Genomic DNA, 18,285 nt, shown 5'->3' on the forward strand with positions numbered 1-18,285 from the left:
GTTGAGTTAAAATCTATTGAATTCGAAAAGTATTTATTCAAATGAATCTTGCTGTCTTGGCAAGACCCATTGTCATTCTAAGAGGCGTGTAGGCATGTTTAGGCTATTTCATCTGATCTCAATTACACCGCTGTTTAATGGGGTACAATTTAGTAAATTAACATTTTCCAGCAGTCAATGGTAGTCAATGTATGTAGCCTACTTGATTAACTATTTAGTCTATATGTAATGTCAATTATAAGTCAATGCTGATAAAATAAATCATTAACAGCCTTAAAAAAAAGGGGCAACTCAAATAATGTTTTTTTGCAACAACAAAAAATCTTAAATTGTCATTTTTCAATGAGGCCATAAAATTAGAAAGCAGGAAATGTCCACTTGATATTCATGTACGAGTTCCTCTAATTTAGTATAGCCTACAAATAAATCCATTCGTAAAAAAAAATAAAAATTGGAAATAGGCGGAAAGTGTATTTTCGCACTTGAACGAAAAGTATTTCGTTTTTTTTTTTTTTTTTGATAAAATATATGTTTTAAAGCTCGACAAAGGGGATCGCTGTCAGATGTTCGGAATGATCAACGCATCAACACCCAATTGGACAAAATCACGACAGATGTCAGAAACTGACCAATCAGCTTCAACACCGATGAAGCATTGTCCAATGAGCTGCGGGCTGTCTTCTCATCGTCTTGCGAGAATGGGCGTTTGAGGGTGGGGTGACTCAGCCGGAAAACAGCAAATTTTAACACCTTGTAACCTGCGGATCGAAGTTCACTGGTGAGTCCCATTTTCTTTTCGCTGAACTATTACAGCGTGTCATTTTTAATTGCACTGCAGAATATGGTGTTCAGCTGCGAAAAGCGGAGCGTAATGAACGTACGTGTCGGTGGCTCGTACGGTGATGATGGTAACCCAGGGTCAGAGCATATGTCGGCTGTCACTATTCTGACAATGTCGACGGAAGCAAAATTAGCTAACTGGAAACTTGGCGGTCAGCTGAACAACGTGTAACACCGGTACTGTAAGTATCGTAAATTTTTAGTAAAACAGTCTTTCATTTCGTTCTGGGACTGTTTCACTGTGTATTAGCTTGCACTCACTCACATGTATTGTTCTCCATTGAAACTGTCAATCCTTAGAGACGAAGCGGAATTAGCTTTATTTACTGCAGCTGAATGCCCCGTTAGTGAGTGAAATCTCAGAAAATAGGCTGAGACTCTTGTACGAGCTGGTTGTGAACAGTGGCGTGGACCAGGCACCGGGGGGGGGGGGGGGGGGGGGGGGGGGGGGAGAAGAGGAGGTGACCGGGGAACTCCTCACTCTTTTGTATAGTGGATGCAAAATTGCTTCTCTTTTAAAACAGAAAACTTCACTTGCGACTGTTATTCTATGGAATCTATAAGGAATTGCCTTAAGGATGCCATTAAAGTTATATATCCACTTGAGTTCTGCATGATCTCCCTTCCCTAATTGGTTTCAGATTTTAGGTTCCCTCTTATTACCCTGACTCCTTCTGGACACTTTTCTCTGTAAGTGCATGGCAAAAGTGTTATCCCGTCCAACTTGGACCTGGGTAAAGGGTGTCCTCCTTTTTGGGTTTTTTTTATTCTGTTTTTTTTTTGGGGTGGATCTGTTGGGTTGAGCTGCCACAGCCAACCCACCCAATCACCAACCCTTTGATTACCCAGACTAAAAGGAAAGCTGCATTTCCTGTAATGGAGTTTTATGTGCAGCAGCCCAGTGATTTGTAATAGCCTATGCCTAAAGGCATTATGTAAAGACTAAACTATCATCATCCTCCAGCTGTGCATCGCCAACATGGCACCCACCACCTTCACACAGCTGAAAGCAAGCTTGTTAACAGTTAAGCTAGTCTAAGCATCTGTTTAAGCTAATCTTGCTTGCACGCTTCATTTCTAGAGTGATGCAGGCAAGATATTCACATGAACCCAACAAACTGCATCATTCAAAAATATACAACAACAAAAAAATCATCTGTCCCTGAAAGAAGCCCACGTGGATATTTTCTAAATCTCAACAGTCAGAGCAGAAAGTTCAAGCAGAAAGCCCTTAAATCATTCCAGACAGTCCAGTAAAACAAAATTCCTTGACTTAATTATTGCTGAACCTCAGGGCAACGTTATCCTGCAATGTACTGTATGTTCAAAATGTCTACGCACACGGGGCTCACTTTTCATAGTTGTACAATTCTGCGTCATTGTATAATGTGTTTTGTTCATTTTTCTGAAACAACACTGCTGTGCTCAGCTCAAATTATATATGTTCAAAAATATTCTTAAGGAGATGCTTAAAGCTCTCATGCCTTTGAAATAACTTAAGATATGTCGGCCTATTTTGTTTTGTATCATTGCACATAAATGCTGCCTGTCTTTTTTGTTAAGAGTGCAAAGACGGACCTCTACGGGTTTCTTTGTCTCTCTAGTTTTGGCATCATTTTTTACCTATTTCATTCCTATGCTTCTCTTAGTCTCAAGATCTACTTTTGGGCATTTTCTGCCTTTTATTGGAGAGATAGGACAGAGTCGGAAACCAGGGAGAAAGAGAGCAGGGAACGACAGGCAGTAAAGGAGCCACAGGTCGGACCCAACCCGGGCCGCCCGCCTGGAGGACCACAGCCTCCATACACGGGGCGCGCGCTCTAACCACTGCACCACCAGCGCCCCCTTAGTCTCATTTTTAACGTTGGCAGGACATGCATGCCTCGCCTCTGTGATGACACTTTGCAGCCTGTCAGACTGGAAAATGACATGTCTTTGGTACCCAGTCTAGCAGCAGCACAGAATGAGGAATGCAGCTGCTGCCCATATCTCTGGGTTTGTACAAAGTGTTAAAACTCTGCATGATACCTCATTTAATTTGCTTGTTTGTTTGTTTTAAGGTCAGGCTGAATTCAAGTTTCCTCCTTGAAAAACTGCTTGATTCTCAACATCATTTGTAGTAGTGTCTGGACAACCCCACATGTAAACCACAAATCTTTAAATATTTGAATGAAAAGATTCGGTCACACTTCTGTTCACTCCTAGTTTCGACTCACGATACCAAGAGGCGCTAAATATACTGTACAGACATGGGTGAAAGGGGAATGATTTTGTGTTCTGCATCGCATCTGAAGTAAATCCATCTTCATGTAGGACACATTTTTTGTAACATAAAATGTTTTCGTGATTGCATTTATAGCTAGAATTAAGATGTGACGAAGTGTTTGAGGGTCTGAAATTTCTGATTTGTACCTTTTTAACTTTGAGCTTCACTCAGCCAACCCCCATGATTGTGTGAACAAGCACAAAGTTTCTCAAATTCCTACTGCCTCTGAAGTTTGACCATGATATACTTTACCTGCGTGCCTGGAGATACAAAACAGTCCTCAGTGCTTGCAGTTGTTTGTGAGGAAACCCAAAATGATGCAGTTGTCACTTTCCAGTCTGAAACTGCCTTTAGCATTGCTGTAGCATAAATGTGGTGTTGCATGCATTTTATTCTAGGCAGAGACATTTGTGTGTCCACACTTTGGTCATTTAATAAGATTAGTGCTTGGTTATGCCTTGTGCTGGGCTCTGCAGGATTTGTGTGAAGAAAACGTTTGACCCTGTTTAGAAGGGCATTCCTGATTATCTTTCCCTCCAGAGAGAAAACACACCAAATATTATTTTTATACCACTGCATTGGTTTATTTCTGGTATTATATTAAAACACCTAAAACATGAGCTTGATGAGCATGATTTTAGTCTGTCAGTGAATTATTGGGATCAAGTTTCAATCTGTGGCACATGCATCCGCTTTACGCACATGTGACTATGATAAGCTCCTGTGTGGTCGGTTTAAGGATAATGATTTAGATAATATTTTTCCAACACTTTAAAGTGAAAAACTATTGGAATTTGAAACGTGTTTGGCAGTTTCTCCAAAGCAAAAGAGTTCCTCGAAACCCTGCATTATTAAGTCAAAGAAAGCAACTTCATCTTTTTTTTTTTTTTTATGGAGAACCAGGTCCTGTTGATGAACCATGATGCTGCTGTCATGGATAAAGTATTGACTGAAAATGGAGGAAATACTACTTTTCTTCCTTCACTTATACTCAAGTCCTCAAGTTGTTTGCAATAAAAAGCTTTGGCCTGATGGTGGCACCAGAGGAACAATTTTAAGTTGTGAAGTTGTGTGAGTATTTTATATCCTACTATACACCTATTTTTTGAAAGCATTAATGGCATTTGCCCTCTTGACAGCAATAGTTGCTGATGATGCAGCTGGAAGTGGAGGTGTAATAGGCTCTGTGAAGGTTTTCTACAAGAAGGCACGACGGTAGGGCTTTGATGAAACGGAAAAAGTTCTGTTGCAAAACATTTGCAAAGTGACAAAACCAACAGGATGACTCTTTAGACCCATCTGTTAATTAATTTGTTGTTTTGTCCATAAAATAAAAGACGTCCTCAAATGTCTTGTACTTGACCCCAACAAGATGACTGACTGTCAGTAATAACCGATTATCAATATAGTTTGAAACTGATTTATTAGTTAACAGCTGACCAATCGATCAACTTATCATTGCAGCACTAGTCTCATTATGACCAGGGAAAAATGTTTTCACACAAAATAAGCTCAGGCACCTCGAGCCGCATGTGATTTGACCGTTAACTGAAAGTGAATAGATGCATTGCTGTGAAGACTTAAAAATCTGTCCATTCTTTGAGTGTCAACAAAACAATATAACTCCTAGGTATGTCAATGTGGTACTGTCAAAAAAAGAAAAAACGTTTTTAAATAATGCAACAAAATGATTAATAAAACAGTGGGGGGGGTAAATCAAGGCAGTAAAATAATAATAATACAGTGTCATGGTAAATGTGGTGTTATTGGCCTTAGACCTTTGCTGATAGGCCCTTTACATGACTTTGTATATTTTTGCCTGAGACATCACAGCTATGGTGTATTTTCCTTGTGGTGTGATCCAGTGCTGTTTTAAAGCTGTGTCAGTTTTACTCATGCTGATTAGAGACTGTACAGTAGCTTCTTCTTATTGATTACTAACCATAGTCACTGAGGTATAGATTTGATATTAGGTGTGTGGTAAGTCATGGGACTTTCAGATACATTGTCATGTCACAATTTAACATGATTGCATTTGCACACATTTTCATTTTAATTAGGGATGCACTAATCTCACTTCATCAGATCCAACTAGAAGTTTTGGTTGATCGTGTTCTGTTTATTAGCATGTTGCTTCAGGATGTGGTCTTTGATTGGCAGTGTTGCCACTGCGCCACCCATGGAAACACTAACTTTGAAGCTATTGCAAGCAGCACTAGAACTTGTTGGTGTTGTAGGCATGGTGAAAACACCTTAGTTCCCTAAATGTTGCCAGAATAGCTTCCTCCATCTTCCCTCATGAAGATTAGATACCACAGGCACTGGTGACCAATGACGTTTGCACATGAAGATTTAAGAATTGCACTGGGTAGATCGTGTCCATTGTCAATTATCTCCAGTTCAGCTAAATTAAGTTTTGGTCTAAAAATGTGTCAACAAGCCTCGAATGAGCCAGTTTAGTCAGGACTGACACATTGAGAACAGTTCCACAGTACAACACAAAGCAAAGCTGTGGTTTATAGTCTAAAAACATCAGATGTGAATACGCATACAGAAGATTCCAAGAAACCACAGGACTGTATTGTTCGTATTTCAAACACCAATGTGTATTGAATTAGGTCTTTGAATGAACAGATGATGTACAGACAGTAAAAAATAATCATAATAAAAAAAAGGAAAATAATGATTATTTCATCACTTGATTTGTTGGTGCACATAAACAAACCAGCAACCTTTTTGATCATTTATAAATGATTTACAAAAAACTACATGGTCTAGATTCTCAGGTACGAGTGTGCTGGTTATAACTGTAATCTTGCCATAGTACTTGGAATATATCTGAGTTTTCTACTGTTGCTCTGACAAAACAAAACATTTGAAGACTTTACCCTGGGCTTTGGAGAATGCTTATTGGCAATTTCCAAATCTTTATTACTGTTTTTTTAATCCAGCACAATAGTGAGAAGATTGATTAATAATAATAATAATTATTATTATTGTTAGTATGGTTATTAATTATTTATGATGATTATTATTATTATTATTTATTAATTACTATACTCTATCTTCTTGATTGACAGATTCATTTTTGTTCTCAGCAAATAGTGAAATAATGCCCATCACAAATTCCTATAACCAGTTAATATACTTCTTTTGTCTCACAAACACGCGTACCCAAAGACATTGAGTTATTGACCATATAAACTATTTACATTTTTAATTTTTGCACCACAAATTGTGTTTAAAATTAAAGTCATTTAATACATAAACTATCTATGACTAATACATAGATCAATGAATTGACAAATTATTGCAGCCCTGAAACATTTTAAATGAGCATACAGCTGGAGCAGTCGACGAGATGTGTTTTTGTTGGGAAATTTTAATTGATAGTTAGTAATCAAAATCATTTTTACGACACCATATCACCCAAACACTCTTCTGTGTTTACCCACACCTGTTGTTGGGTGATGTAGTGCCTATAAACGATCTAATAATCATTGAAACATTTGAAGGTGAAACTGGGGTGGGTGCTGCATTTTCGTTTTTTTAAATTTGATAAATGTCACACCGTCTACAAATACTTGTGTATTATCAGCGAGTGTTGATAGATCTGGCCGGTGATGATAATGATGATTCATTTTTAGCAAACAAGTGATCAATGTATTTTTGCTGTACTGAAATAGCCCACCTTAAGGAACAGGCAGCCAGTCCCATCAGTCACGTGGTACAGGGTGCAGCGACGTCATTAGGGCAGAGATTTGTGAAGAATAAGCAGACAGAAGCGAAGAGCCCCGGAGGTGCGGCACTTTCTTAGCACTTGCATCGTTCCTGTTGTTATTTTTTCTGCTGTTTTACCCGGCCAGACAGAGAACAGAGTATCTGTTCCACATTTTAGAGACCCAAATGCCCGGTCCCACCCAAGCCCTTTCCCCAAATGGAGAGAATAACAACGACATCGTCCCGGACAACGGATCCAACATCATTCCTTACAGGAAAAATACAGTGCGGGGAGAGCGCGCATACAGGTAAAACCAGACATCATTTGACTTTTATGATGTGGGGAGAAAAAAAAGGACAAGACACTCCTGCAACAACTCCGCATTCTGGCCTGGTCCTCCTCCACGTCGTGTGTTGGTTTTGCTTTGCACCCATCTGCTATTTTTTCTCCCCCCCCTCCCCTCCTCCTCCTGTTGTCTCTCCTGTCATCTTTAGCTCTCTGAATGGCGTAAATCGCTCTCAAGATAGCATAAACCCGTCTTCATCTTAATCTGGTTTTATAAGTCTCGTCTTCGTAAAGATTATTGCAGGCAGAAGTTGAATGTGAAATGGTTTTCTGCGCAGTGTGCTCAGGCTGATTTTTTTTTTTTTTTTTCTTTTGGAGGACTGGTTTGTTCAAATGACAGGAATACACCGACAGACGCCCCTGCGTGTTGGGGGCTAAATCACTCCCAATCCTGACACGGAAAATCAAACTTTATGTGTATTTTATACGACAGTGTTATAGCTGGAAAACCCTCACGAGTTGCTACATTAAAAACGGATCCCTCCTCCTCTCTTTGAATTGAGGCATCAGCCCAGCCCTGGTGTCGGCTGTGCTATCACTGCCCGGCTAACAAAGCATGCTAGCTGCAGCACATACATCCGCTTTGTTGACATGGGATCGGCTGGCCCACTTTTCTTCCTCCCTGCCTTCCCGGAGAATCAGTGAACCGAGGCTCCGAGGTCTCTGCTCGTACAGTGCAGTGCTGTGATAGCCCAACTTTACTTGCTGGAGGGTTATTACCCTGCATAGACTGGTGTTAGCTAGACATGATGATGACGACTTTAAAGCATGGTTAAATAGCATATCAGGCGCTGCCACAAGCTAAAAAAGAAGGGTGTTTTAATAGAGCCTGTCAATGAAGGAGGCAGACGTGGTTATGCTACAGCCTTTATTTCTGTATGTGAAATAAAGCAGAAGGCCAATTTGATTATAACTTAGTAATACTATGTTGTTTTGTTCAGTGTCTTGCACATGTTTTTGTAAAGTCTGAGATCCAAACTGCACAATTTTCCACATCCAAAAAAATCTGATCAGAAGAGGGAAACTCCATACTTTATGATGTTATATCAGTAACTGGTTAGGTTTCCAAATCTTGAACATTGCAAACTTAAATGCTGTGTTGGTAAGACTTAACAGTCCACATTTCTGAGCGTGATCAATGACATTGATGTTTTTGTGTTTGGTTGGAGTAGGTACAAGAAATGAGACACATTTCTGTTTACTATGGTTGAGAAAATGGAGTAAGCTGTTACTCACGTCGTTGTGGCCTAGCTGTGTGACTTCTTAATCCGCGGTTTAGGTGTCAAAGTTTGAGTTCCCTGATGTAATTTTTGGTACGTGGAAATTCTCACACCTAAGTAGGGCAATTGGAGAGAACCCCGGGTAATGCAGGTGAAATCGCAACATCCTTGCTCCATCCAACTTGACGTAAAAGTGAAATCTAATGATTGCATCCAAGGTGCAAATTCAAAGAGGTCGGCTACAACCAAAATATGAAAATGTTACCTTCTGTTTTCCCATAATCAAAGGAGATGTGTGGTCTGACGTGTGACTCCGCTTCAGTTAGTTTAAAAACGCGAGCAACACGACACGATTATCGACAAATCTTTTTTCATTCATGCACTTCACGGTCGTCTAGTGCAGTGGTTCTCAACTCGTCTAGCCTCAGGTCCCACCAGCAACACCCCCCGTGAGAAAACCGACCTAAATTTCTGACATTTTTAAACCGATCAGAATTTTTTTTTGGATGGACAATTGTGTAGTTTGGATCTCAGACTGTACAAAACATGTGCAAGACACTGAACAAAACAAACACGTTTACGGAGCGCTTCAAAGACTTTTTGACACTTCCGTGACCCACTGAAAACAGCTCCCCGACCCACTTTTGGGTGCCAACCCACTAGTTGAGTACCACTGGTCTAGTGTATTATTGTGGGCCCCAGCTGGCCAAATGTCCGATGTTTCCTTGGGCAAGACACTTAACCCCAAAATTGCTTCGGTGGTGCATGAATGGGATTAGTTACTTCTGATGGATGATACTACATAGCGATCATCACTACCATCAGTGTGTGAAAGGGTGTGGGTGGGTGTGACATGTGGTCTAAAAGCGCTTTGTTGGAAGACTAGAAAAGCGCTATATAAGCTCAAGTCCATTTACCATTATTGTAGCATTAACATGTTTTTAAACTGTGTCACTGTGTACATATCTTTTGAAATACAAGAATTGGCTGATTCACCATGCTGCATGAACACAACATTTAGAACCATTTTATTATTTTAATGCTTTTTTTTTTTTACAAGACAAAAAGGACATTCTCTGTTTCCATAGAAAGTTCCATTTTAAATGTTTATTATTTACAATAAATGTATTTAGATCCACACTGTCAAGTATAAATACAGGACTTGATCTTAAACATTTATGATTGTAAAGTGAATATATTTGGTTATTGGACTCTTGGTCATTAGACAGACGTCATATTGGGAACTAAGAAATCATGATGGCTGTTTTTAACCGTTTTCTGACATTACCTAATCCTTTATGACAGCGTGTGCATTGTACTCAGTGGGCACCTTAGATAACTGTCAATAGATGTTAGTACTGGCGACCTGCTTAGGTGGGAGTTGTTGAGTCATTAGGAGGCTTAGTTGATATTCATCTGTGTTCCTCTATTTGGGTCGGTCTGGCCACCTGAATAAATGTCATATCTTGATGTAAATCTTAATTCTGTGTTGCTGTTGGGCTCTCAGTGAAATCTGATGCATGATAACTGAACGTAGTATGAGCCGATTGGTTTGTTTTGAATAAAGAGAAGTATATTGCAGTTAGTCGTGTTGTATTGCGTTTATCTTTACGGGTCAGTCTTCGAATGGATACAGAAACTCATCACTGTCTTGTATTGTGGTTAATGTCGTAGGTTGAAGGTACCAGGAAATAATAGCCATATTTTTTTTTTAAATAATTTACATAATTAAATAAAACAATTTAAAGGCCTGAAGGTTTCTTTGTGAAGGAGGAGCAAACCTGAGGATGAGCTTCAGCAACGTCCTTCCAAATGCATTGCCCTTGTTATGATGTGTTGTCTTTCTTCTGTTGCAGTTGGGGGATGGCGGTCAACGTATATTCTACCTCAATAACCCAGGAGACTATGAGCAGGCATGACATCACTGCCTGGGTTAACGATATTCTCTGCCTAAACTACACGAAAGTGGAGCAGCTCTCCTCAGGTGAGAACGGAGTGAAAGAAATATGGCTCTTTTATCACGTCCTCTTCCCTTCCCTTAGCGTGCACTTCATGGGGCAAAGAATGCTTGCTTCATAGATTACATCTTCACCAGTAGAGGATTCCAGTACAATATAATGTAAGCTGGCAGTTCTAACAACCTGTGGCAACAAGCTCACCTCTCCCTGACAGAGAGTTGTCTATAAATAAACTTGTAGCCTGCCATGTACTTCTGCTGTGACCAAGTAATCCAATTTCAGTCACTACAGAAACACACACAGCCCCCCTGCTTGTCTTAAGGTGTAATCTACTTCTTTGATTACTTCTTATGTGCCCTCTATTTGTTGGTGACCGCTATCAGATACAATTCACATAAACCCAAGTTGAGGTCCTGTCCTCTTTTCCAATTGGATTAAGGTCTACCAAGGCTTCAGTTAAAGTTTGTAATGTTCCTGAGAATGTGTTTAAAAGTTTCCTTCTTCAAGAAACAAGGTCAATAATGTGGATTTAAAAAAAACACATTTTTCTCTTGTATTCTTATGGAGTTTGTGTTGGGCCTTGGTGGGCGTGATATATCCTTGACTGTATCTTGACAAAGTCTTCCATATTTTTTTGTATCATTTTAGAGCCAAGTCTTATGTACTAAATTAACATTTTGCCACATCTTTAGGAGCTGCGTATTGCCAGTTCATGGATCTGCTCTTCCCTGGTTGCATCAGTCTTAAGAAGGTCAAATTTCAAGCTAAGCTGGAGCACGAGTACATTCATAATTTCAAACTGTTGCAGGCATCCTTCAAAAGGATGAATGTGGACAAGGTGAGTGTCTTAACCTTACATTAATCTTGATCAGCATATTAAGTTTTGTTATTTTGGTTCCACACTGTATGAGCTCTGCATGAACTGCTTGCATTTATGTTTTTTTTTTTTTGTTCTCTTTTCTTCTCCTCTATTCAGATTATTCCTGTAGAGAAACTGGTTAAAGGCAGATTTCAGGACAATCTCGATTTCATCCAATGGTTTAAGAAGTTCTTTGATGCTAATTACGATGGTAAAGATTATGACCCAGTTGCAGCCAGACAGGGTCAGGATGCCATCCCCCCACCTGACCCTGGTGAGCAGATCTTCAACCTGCCAAAGAAGTCCCAGCATGCAGCTAGCTCCCCGACCGCAGGTAATCTTCTTCTGCCACATCTGCCACTTCTGCCATTTCTGAGAAATGTTTTGCAGACATTATTATCATGCCATCATTCATCCAACACATTTTTGTCTGCTGTAGGAGCATCAAGGTCGAGCTCAACAACTCCCAAGTCCTCAACACCAACATCCAGACCCTCGTCAGCCAAAAAGATCCCTGCAATAGCAACTCCTGCCAAAGGAGAGAAAGAACTGGACGCACAGGTCACACATCTTACAGAAGAGGTGGGTTTATGAACATTTAAATTCTTTTGGTTGTACGTCAGAAAAGCTAAGTTCCTACTTCATTTCGCTCACATTCTGCGGCCAGTTTGTTGTAGCTCTCATTCTCATAATACCAAAGATTTGGTCTTCTTCTTTACACAACTCTTAACCATAGCGAAGTCCAAGTACAACAGTATTCAGTAAAAAAATGGTCTACAAATTTGCTTTGTTGAGGGGGTCAATAATATATAGTTTGGTCTTAAACTGATATGGTATCCTTTATGCCCACATTCAAAGTATCTATAAGTCTATTATCCTGTCCTTTTCATGTATGTGCTGCAGTTTGTTGTCTTTAAAGCACTCCACCAGACAATCAGCAGAACATCTGGTGCAAAGCTGGACAACAAGTTACATTTATTAACTAATTATTTCACTGTTTTGTTTTTTATGTGGCTGTTGTTCTTCCAAATGTGGAATTTAAACAATGAAATAAATGGAATGAAAATTAGAAGACCGCTTATTTTTTGCCTATTTAGCTATTTAATCTACTGAATTAAGAATTTGTAGCAAGACTAGAAACTGAGTTCAATACTTACTGAACTAAGTATGTGCAACGTGTAGCTCAGAAAAACCTTGGGCCATTGTATACATAATAAGTATTGACTTTAAACATGTGAGAGAGCGAGGCTGTAACTGGCAGATGTATTGACAAATGACTAATAGATCAATAGATTATATAAACAACGATAAGAAACACCTGAGTTACAATCCATAGACAAAACCAACAAAGCAGCTTACTCTGGACCCTAGTCACACGGGATTGATGAAATTTATTCAACATGTTTAGTATTAAAGTTGCTGTAATTTTAACTTTATGTAAATGACATCGCAGATGACATGTGACTTTTTGTGATGTGACCTACAGAAAATGATCAGCCTAATCTGAAGTACTACCTGATACTTTGTTTTGTTCTTAGTTTTCCAGCCTTCAACCTCAACCTTTTTTTTCAACTCTCATTGTTCTCATGGTGTTGGTTTTTGGGGTGTTGAAACTCTTACCAGCTTCACAATATTTGCACAGCAGCAACAGCCTAACAGTGTTGTAAACACAATACTTCTTCTCCACTGAATCTACAGCATCAATTCACTTGTTTTTCTTGAAATTGTTGTCTTCGGCCATTAGTTATGGATTGCACCTGTTGTTTATTGCTAGCTTAGCTAAGGTTCTAAACATCTGAGCAGAAGAGGGGGGAAATAAAACATTAGGGACCACTGATTAGCTCAGTAAAGATCACTTACTTGGACGTACATTCTCCAGGTGAACACAAACAAAATGATGTTTCATCTTAAGTGCTGTATGTGTAGGTAAGCAACTGTTGGTAGGCAAGGTCACTCTATCATCCTAAAATTGATGTGTTAGCAACTTGTTTCTCCAGACAACAGCTGAAGGAAAACAATCAGTTAGTGCAGTAAACATTGAATGAGCTTTATTTCTGCTTAACATTGATTTATCGAAGTCTTCAACAGTTTCTGATAATGAAGCTCACATCTGTTTGATATGAAGCAGTGTGCGCGTGACTCATTTGGTTGTTGATCTTGTGACTGCATATCTGTTGCTTTTTTGTCTGTTATCAAAGTCCACATTGTTATGTCTGTTTCATATCTATCAGGGATGTGATTCATTTGGATTTATACAGATTTCCGTATTTCTGAACCTGAATAGTTGACCCACAAGACTGAAATTATCCGTGAGGATGTTAGTTGGTGTTGAACTGGAAAACGACAGCTGATTTCAACGGGACAGTGGTGAGCCATCTCGGCTACATGTCTTCACTTGCTTCAAGTACTACAAAGTAAAGTAACAAGTGTCGGTTGACCTACATCTAATGACACATATGTGTTGAAGGGTAAAAATATGAAGTCATTTTAATGGGCACGGTTTCTTTGTATGTTCTGTGACAAAGGTGGTTATGACATTTTCAAGGTCTTCCCTCCTGTTATTATTTCTCTCTAATAAACTACAGAATCAGACACATCTAAGTTAGGAAACTCAGTAATGTTGGCCCCTGGATCCACGTATGGTGGTTTGAGTGGGACCCTGGAATATTGATTGGGTCCCAAATACAAGTTTTGTTTCTTGAGAAATTCTGTTGTCAAAGTCATGTTTTATGTTGGTATGGTGGCTCAACTAGCATGTTGTGTTACTTTGCACACAGGAGCGTGTCTGTGCTCTGACAGAGAGGCTTCTTTTGCTGATTACTGTGATTTTAACACAAGTTCAGGGCTTCACCCTGGTCATGCCGAGGCCGTAAGCAGAATTTGTGTAGTTGTGCTAATCAAAACAAACAAAACCAGCATGGTAACATTACTGAATGACTTTTCAGCACAGTGTGTGGGAGAGCAGACTGTGTGCACTTACTTATTGGTCGTGGGTAAGTCATCTCTACAAAAGAAAAATCAAGAATATAAAGAAAAAAACTAGAAAACATGAGACGCCCTCGTCTGTCTGTCAATTTGTCATTTTGCTGCCATATAGTATGATTTAAAGAAATACAGAGCAGTGTGCATGCAAGCGGCGGAGCGCAGCCGACACCACACACACACACACACACACACACACACACACACACACACACACACACACACACACACACACACACACACACACACACACACACACACACACACACACACACACACACACACACACACACAGCACAGCTGAAATACATCATCATGGCAGCAACAGTTATAACCATGACAGTTTGCTCTTTAAAACCTGTACAGAATGATCTGGCTACAGGATATGCCTACATAACAGTAGACTGAGTACTTAGTAAATGAGAAAACGCACAACTCAGTAAAGTCCTTGTAGCGGTGTGCATGCTCTCTCGCCCTTTCTCTCTCTCTCCCTCTCTCGTATATAGTCTGTTGTCAAATCATACTGTACAGATTTTTAAAGAACTGAACTGTCTTGCACTTTTTCGTAGTCAAAAGGCTTAAGAGGAGGTGATTCTGGTTCATATCTGTTGCTGCTGTGACAGTGCTTCACTTCAGCACCAGGCGCTGTCTACTGTCTGCAGCGCTGCTCTGTTCTGTTCTGTTCTGTGGCGGGAGTGTTTGTCTCTGTCACTTATTATCGCAGCGTTATTGTCAAGAAAATGATCAAATAAGTAAAAGTCCCATCTAAATAACCTTATGGGCCATATATCATTGCTGGCAGGCCAGTTTCTGACCCCTGATTCACAAACAAATGTGCTTAATATATAAAATAAAAGAGGTGAGGGGTGGACATGCGATAATACCGCTCACTGCGCTATTGAGCCACCTTGGATCACCGCGGTGAAAATTCCTTCAGCGCGACAGCCCTAATTGATACGTAAAGAAAGATAATCAGCCTTTCCAAAAAAAGACCTGATATTTGGTGTTAATAAAAGTCTAGCTTCTGACAGTGCAAATAGCCAATCACAGTTTAGGATTTTTGGGGTGGCCAATCAGATTTCAAGGGGGTCCCATGCCACCCATCTGGACACGCCCCTGACTGTAGGTTTCATATTTGTGGAGTTTAAATTTTGATATGTGCTGTGCTCTGTATATTTTCCTGCTTGTTTTTCCTTTGCTATCACATAGCTATAATCAAAACAACTGTATTTATAAAAATGGCTGATCAATGCAAAAACGAGTCTCTATGGATGTTCTTCATGTAGGTCAGCACGTTAAAATTGGCACTGGAAGGCGTGGAGAAGGAGAGGGACTACTACTTCAGCAAGCTGCGGGAGGTGGAGCTGCTGTGCCAGGAACAGGGTGAAGAAAACGGCCCGTTTGTCGAGCGGCTAATGGAGGTCCTTTACGCCTCAGACGAACAGGTAGGTCTGTGACCTCTAGACTGAGCTCAACGGGATGCCGTTCAGTTGGAGGTTTTTTGTCAGCCTTAGTTATGTTTTTGCAGCGGCTCGTTCGCCAGTAAAATATGTGTTCCTTTGTGGTTAAATCATGTGGAAACTAAACTGCTTAAAGAGATAAGAAGTCATTCTTTGTGTGTAATCAAGTGTGTTTGCCTTGGAGAAAAATTCAGTAGCGCTCTTTTAAACTGTCTGTGCTCGGTTTCAAGGAGGGAGCAGAGCTGGCTGAGGGTGACGGACAAGAAGTGGAACAGCAAGCTCAAGAGGAGGCAACAGATGATCAACAGGAGGAGCAGGATGAATACTGACTGCCATCATCATCATCCCTCACCACAGTTACCCCCTTCTTTTTAATATGTGAGAACTGTTCAACGGATTTTAATTTTTCCTCATTGTTCCTTTTTTTTGTTCTCTTTGAGACTGAGCACATGAAGCAACCTCCTGAATGCAAGCACCATCACAGTTTTTATTTTTTTGTATCTCTCCACTGCTCACTGTTGATGTTTTTTTGTGACTATTGGTGAACTGCTGTGGTGGGTTTGTGGAGATGACCTCCGATCTCAGACCATCACAGAAGTTTCCGAGGATTGTGTGGGTGGACAGTCTGTTGAAAATCTACAGTAGATGTGATGAAATGCTGAAGTTTAGACAGGTAACTGTTATCTGTCGGTGCAAGTGTTAACTTCCCAGCCTCTGTCCTTTTTTTTTTTTTTTTTCATTTTATTTTGTTTTGTAATTTGCATATCAAAAAAATATTAATCACAATAATGCAATAAGCAAAGCCCTGTAAGGGCTCGTAGTGGCTCTTATTTAACCTCCTTCCACAAGTTGCACTGACATTTGACTCTGTACTGGACAATCTGTCCGTAGACTCACCATATTTATTATTATTATTGTTAAGCCTTAGAAATAGTGCAAGCTTCTGCATTGCATCCTCGTGAAGGAGGACAATACAGTCAATGACTTGTGAATGCAATGTAGTAAAATGCCAACTTATGACTGTTTGACAGCTATCCACACACAAATTTAAAGATTTCAGATAATCAGTGTGTCCAATGTGTTCTTCACACCATACAATGTGGTATGATAGTTTACTTTTTATATCATAAACATAGGGCAGGAAGAAACACTATTGTGGACTCGTCTTATAATGGTGCAACATTTTATATTTTAACCTTAGCTGGAACTTGTGGTCTGTTCAGATTTCAGCTGTTTGTTTCTGAGTATTTCTTTTTTAAACCCCAGGTCTTTGGGTGTTGGTTCACTGAGTCATTTGCCATGCTATATTCCAGTAAGTACATTGTATACCCTTTCTTAATATTGCATTTACTAATATTGATCTGGGCAGTGCACCATAATGCTTTAGTCATATATAATTGTGTAAAGGAAAAGGAATGTAAACATGTTCTGTCAATAATTAATGAATGGTAAATGTTTTTTTTTTTCCATGTCCCACTCATTATGCATTCCCCCCAAAAAACGTGTTGCATGTATGCATTTTATTTGTGAATAACTTGACCTGCTTTTTACATATTTAATAAAAAAAAAACAAGTATGTTAAGTGAGCTTTTTGTATGTTTAACCTGCTATTTGAAAGTTGTGGAGATTCGGATGGATTTGCTGTAATAAAAATTACATTTTAAGTTCACAGGGGTGTTGTGATGTCACAAACACAATGGTATATAGAATGGACTTAAAATTGGAAGAACTTAATTAAGTTACATGTAGAGTTATTTTTTTTAATTAGATTGCACTTTGAAATTAGTTTTCTGCTTAGTATGCTCTCTATAAGCACACCGGAAAAATTGAATTCATATAAATACCTGGGCAAAATAAGCAATACCACAATTTTTTGTTTTTTGTTCAAGTAAAGATACAAAACTGACATTGACAAAATTCATGTTAATTTAAAGTTCCCTGTATTCAGCGTTGTTTAACTTGATCATTATTTTTAGAATATGCAAACGATTCATCTGATAAGTAATGTAATGACTAGTGGAACTCCTGCTGCATTTTCTCAAGTAGTGCACTCTAGTGGAAGTTTGTGGAACTTCTTCAGTGTTTTACTTTAACACTGTACTCCTCCACATCTCAATGGAAACTTTAAATGCCACGGTTGAAAAGTATAGTTTATGTTTACTCCTAATACCCAAAGTAAAACTACTTGTGCAGATTTGCAAACTTAAAATTAGTATTTATCATATTTGTGGAAATGTGATTATAAGTGTGTACATCAATTTAGTCAGGCAGCTGGTAGATCCGGTTTAACCACTTCCTCAAAAGCTAAATGGCTTAATCCTTAAAAATGTGGCATAATGTATCTGTTGATATATATTTTATTTATTTATTTATTTGTTAGGGACAGTGCATATTAATGAACAGCTGTAAAAATGCCAGATTATAGCAGAAGTGCTAGTTTCCATCTGTTGTCCCTAGGCAGTTAAGAGAGAAAGACAAATTACAAATAAAATACAAATACTAATGTTTAGTCTGACTGCAAAGTAGCTGGTTGCTAAAACTGTCAAAAAAAAAAAACAAGTGAATAGTGTAATATTCCTTCAGACAGTAGTAGGTGCTCGCCCGGTGCTCACACACACACACGCACACAAACAA

General features: G+C 39.3%; 1 protein-coding gene across 2 annotated transcripts; it reads left to right on the forward strand.

The window, feature by feature from the left end:
- Nucleotides 1-674: 674 nt before the first annotated feature.
- On the forward strand, nucleotides 675-17,320 carry mapre2 (microtubule-associated protein, RP/EB family, member 2). 2 transcript variants are annotated; one of them, XM_061044871.1, is made up of 7 exons: nucleotides 675-778; nucleotides 10,249-10,376; nucleotides 11,043-11,188; nucleotides 11,327-11,543; nucleotides 11,649-11,791; nucleotides 15,478-15,636; nucleotides 15,882-17,320. In XM_061044871.1, the coding sequence occupies exons 2-7, from the start codon at nucleotides 10,256-10,258 to the stop codon at nucleotides 15,978-15,980; spliced, it is 885 nt and encodes a 294-aa protein (XP_060900854.1). In that variant the 5' UTR covers nucleotides 675-778; nucleotides 10,249-10,255; the 3' UTR covers nucleotides 15,981-17,320. The 2 variants fall into 2 exon arrangements, with proteins under 2 accessions (XP_060900854.1, XP_060900853.1); XM_061044870.1 differs by lacking the exon at nucleotides 675-778 and adding an exon at nucleotides 6,849-7,134.
- The last annotated feature ends 965 nt before the right edge of the window (nucleotides 17,321-18,285 follow it).

The sequence above is a fragment of the Labrus mixtus genome, chromosome 8, assembly GCF_963584025.1.
Source record: "Labrus mixtus chromosome 8, fLabMix1.1, whole genome shotgun sequence".
Lineage (NCBI taxonomy): Eukaryota > Metazoa > Chordata > Actinopteri > Labriformes > Labridae > Labrus > Labrus mixtus.

What these genes read in the sequence shown, in the direction of transcription:
- mapre2 (XM_061044870.1), top strand. Translation starts at nt 7,013, where the DNA reads ATGCCCGGTCCCACCCAAGCCCTTTCCCCAAATGGAGAGAATAACAAC. An exon ending in TCACACATCTTACAGAAGAG is followed by an intron (nt 11,792 to 15,477) that starts GTGGGTTTATGA and finishes TTCTTCATGTAG; the next exon opens with GTCAGCACGTTAAAATTGGC. An exon ending in TTTACGCCTCAGACGAACAG is followed by an intron (nt 15,637 to 15,881) that starts GTAGGTCTGTGA and finishes CTCGGTTTCAAG; the next exon opens with GAGGGAGCAGAGCTGGCTGA.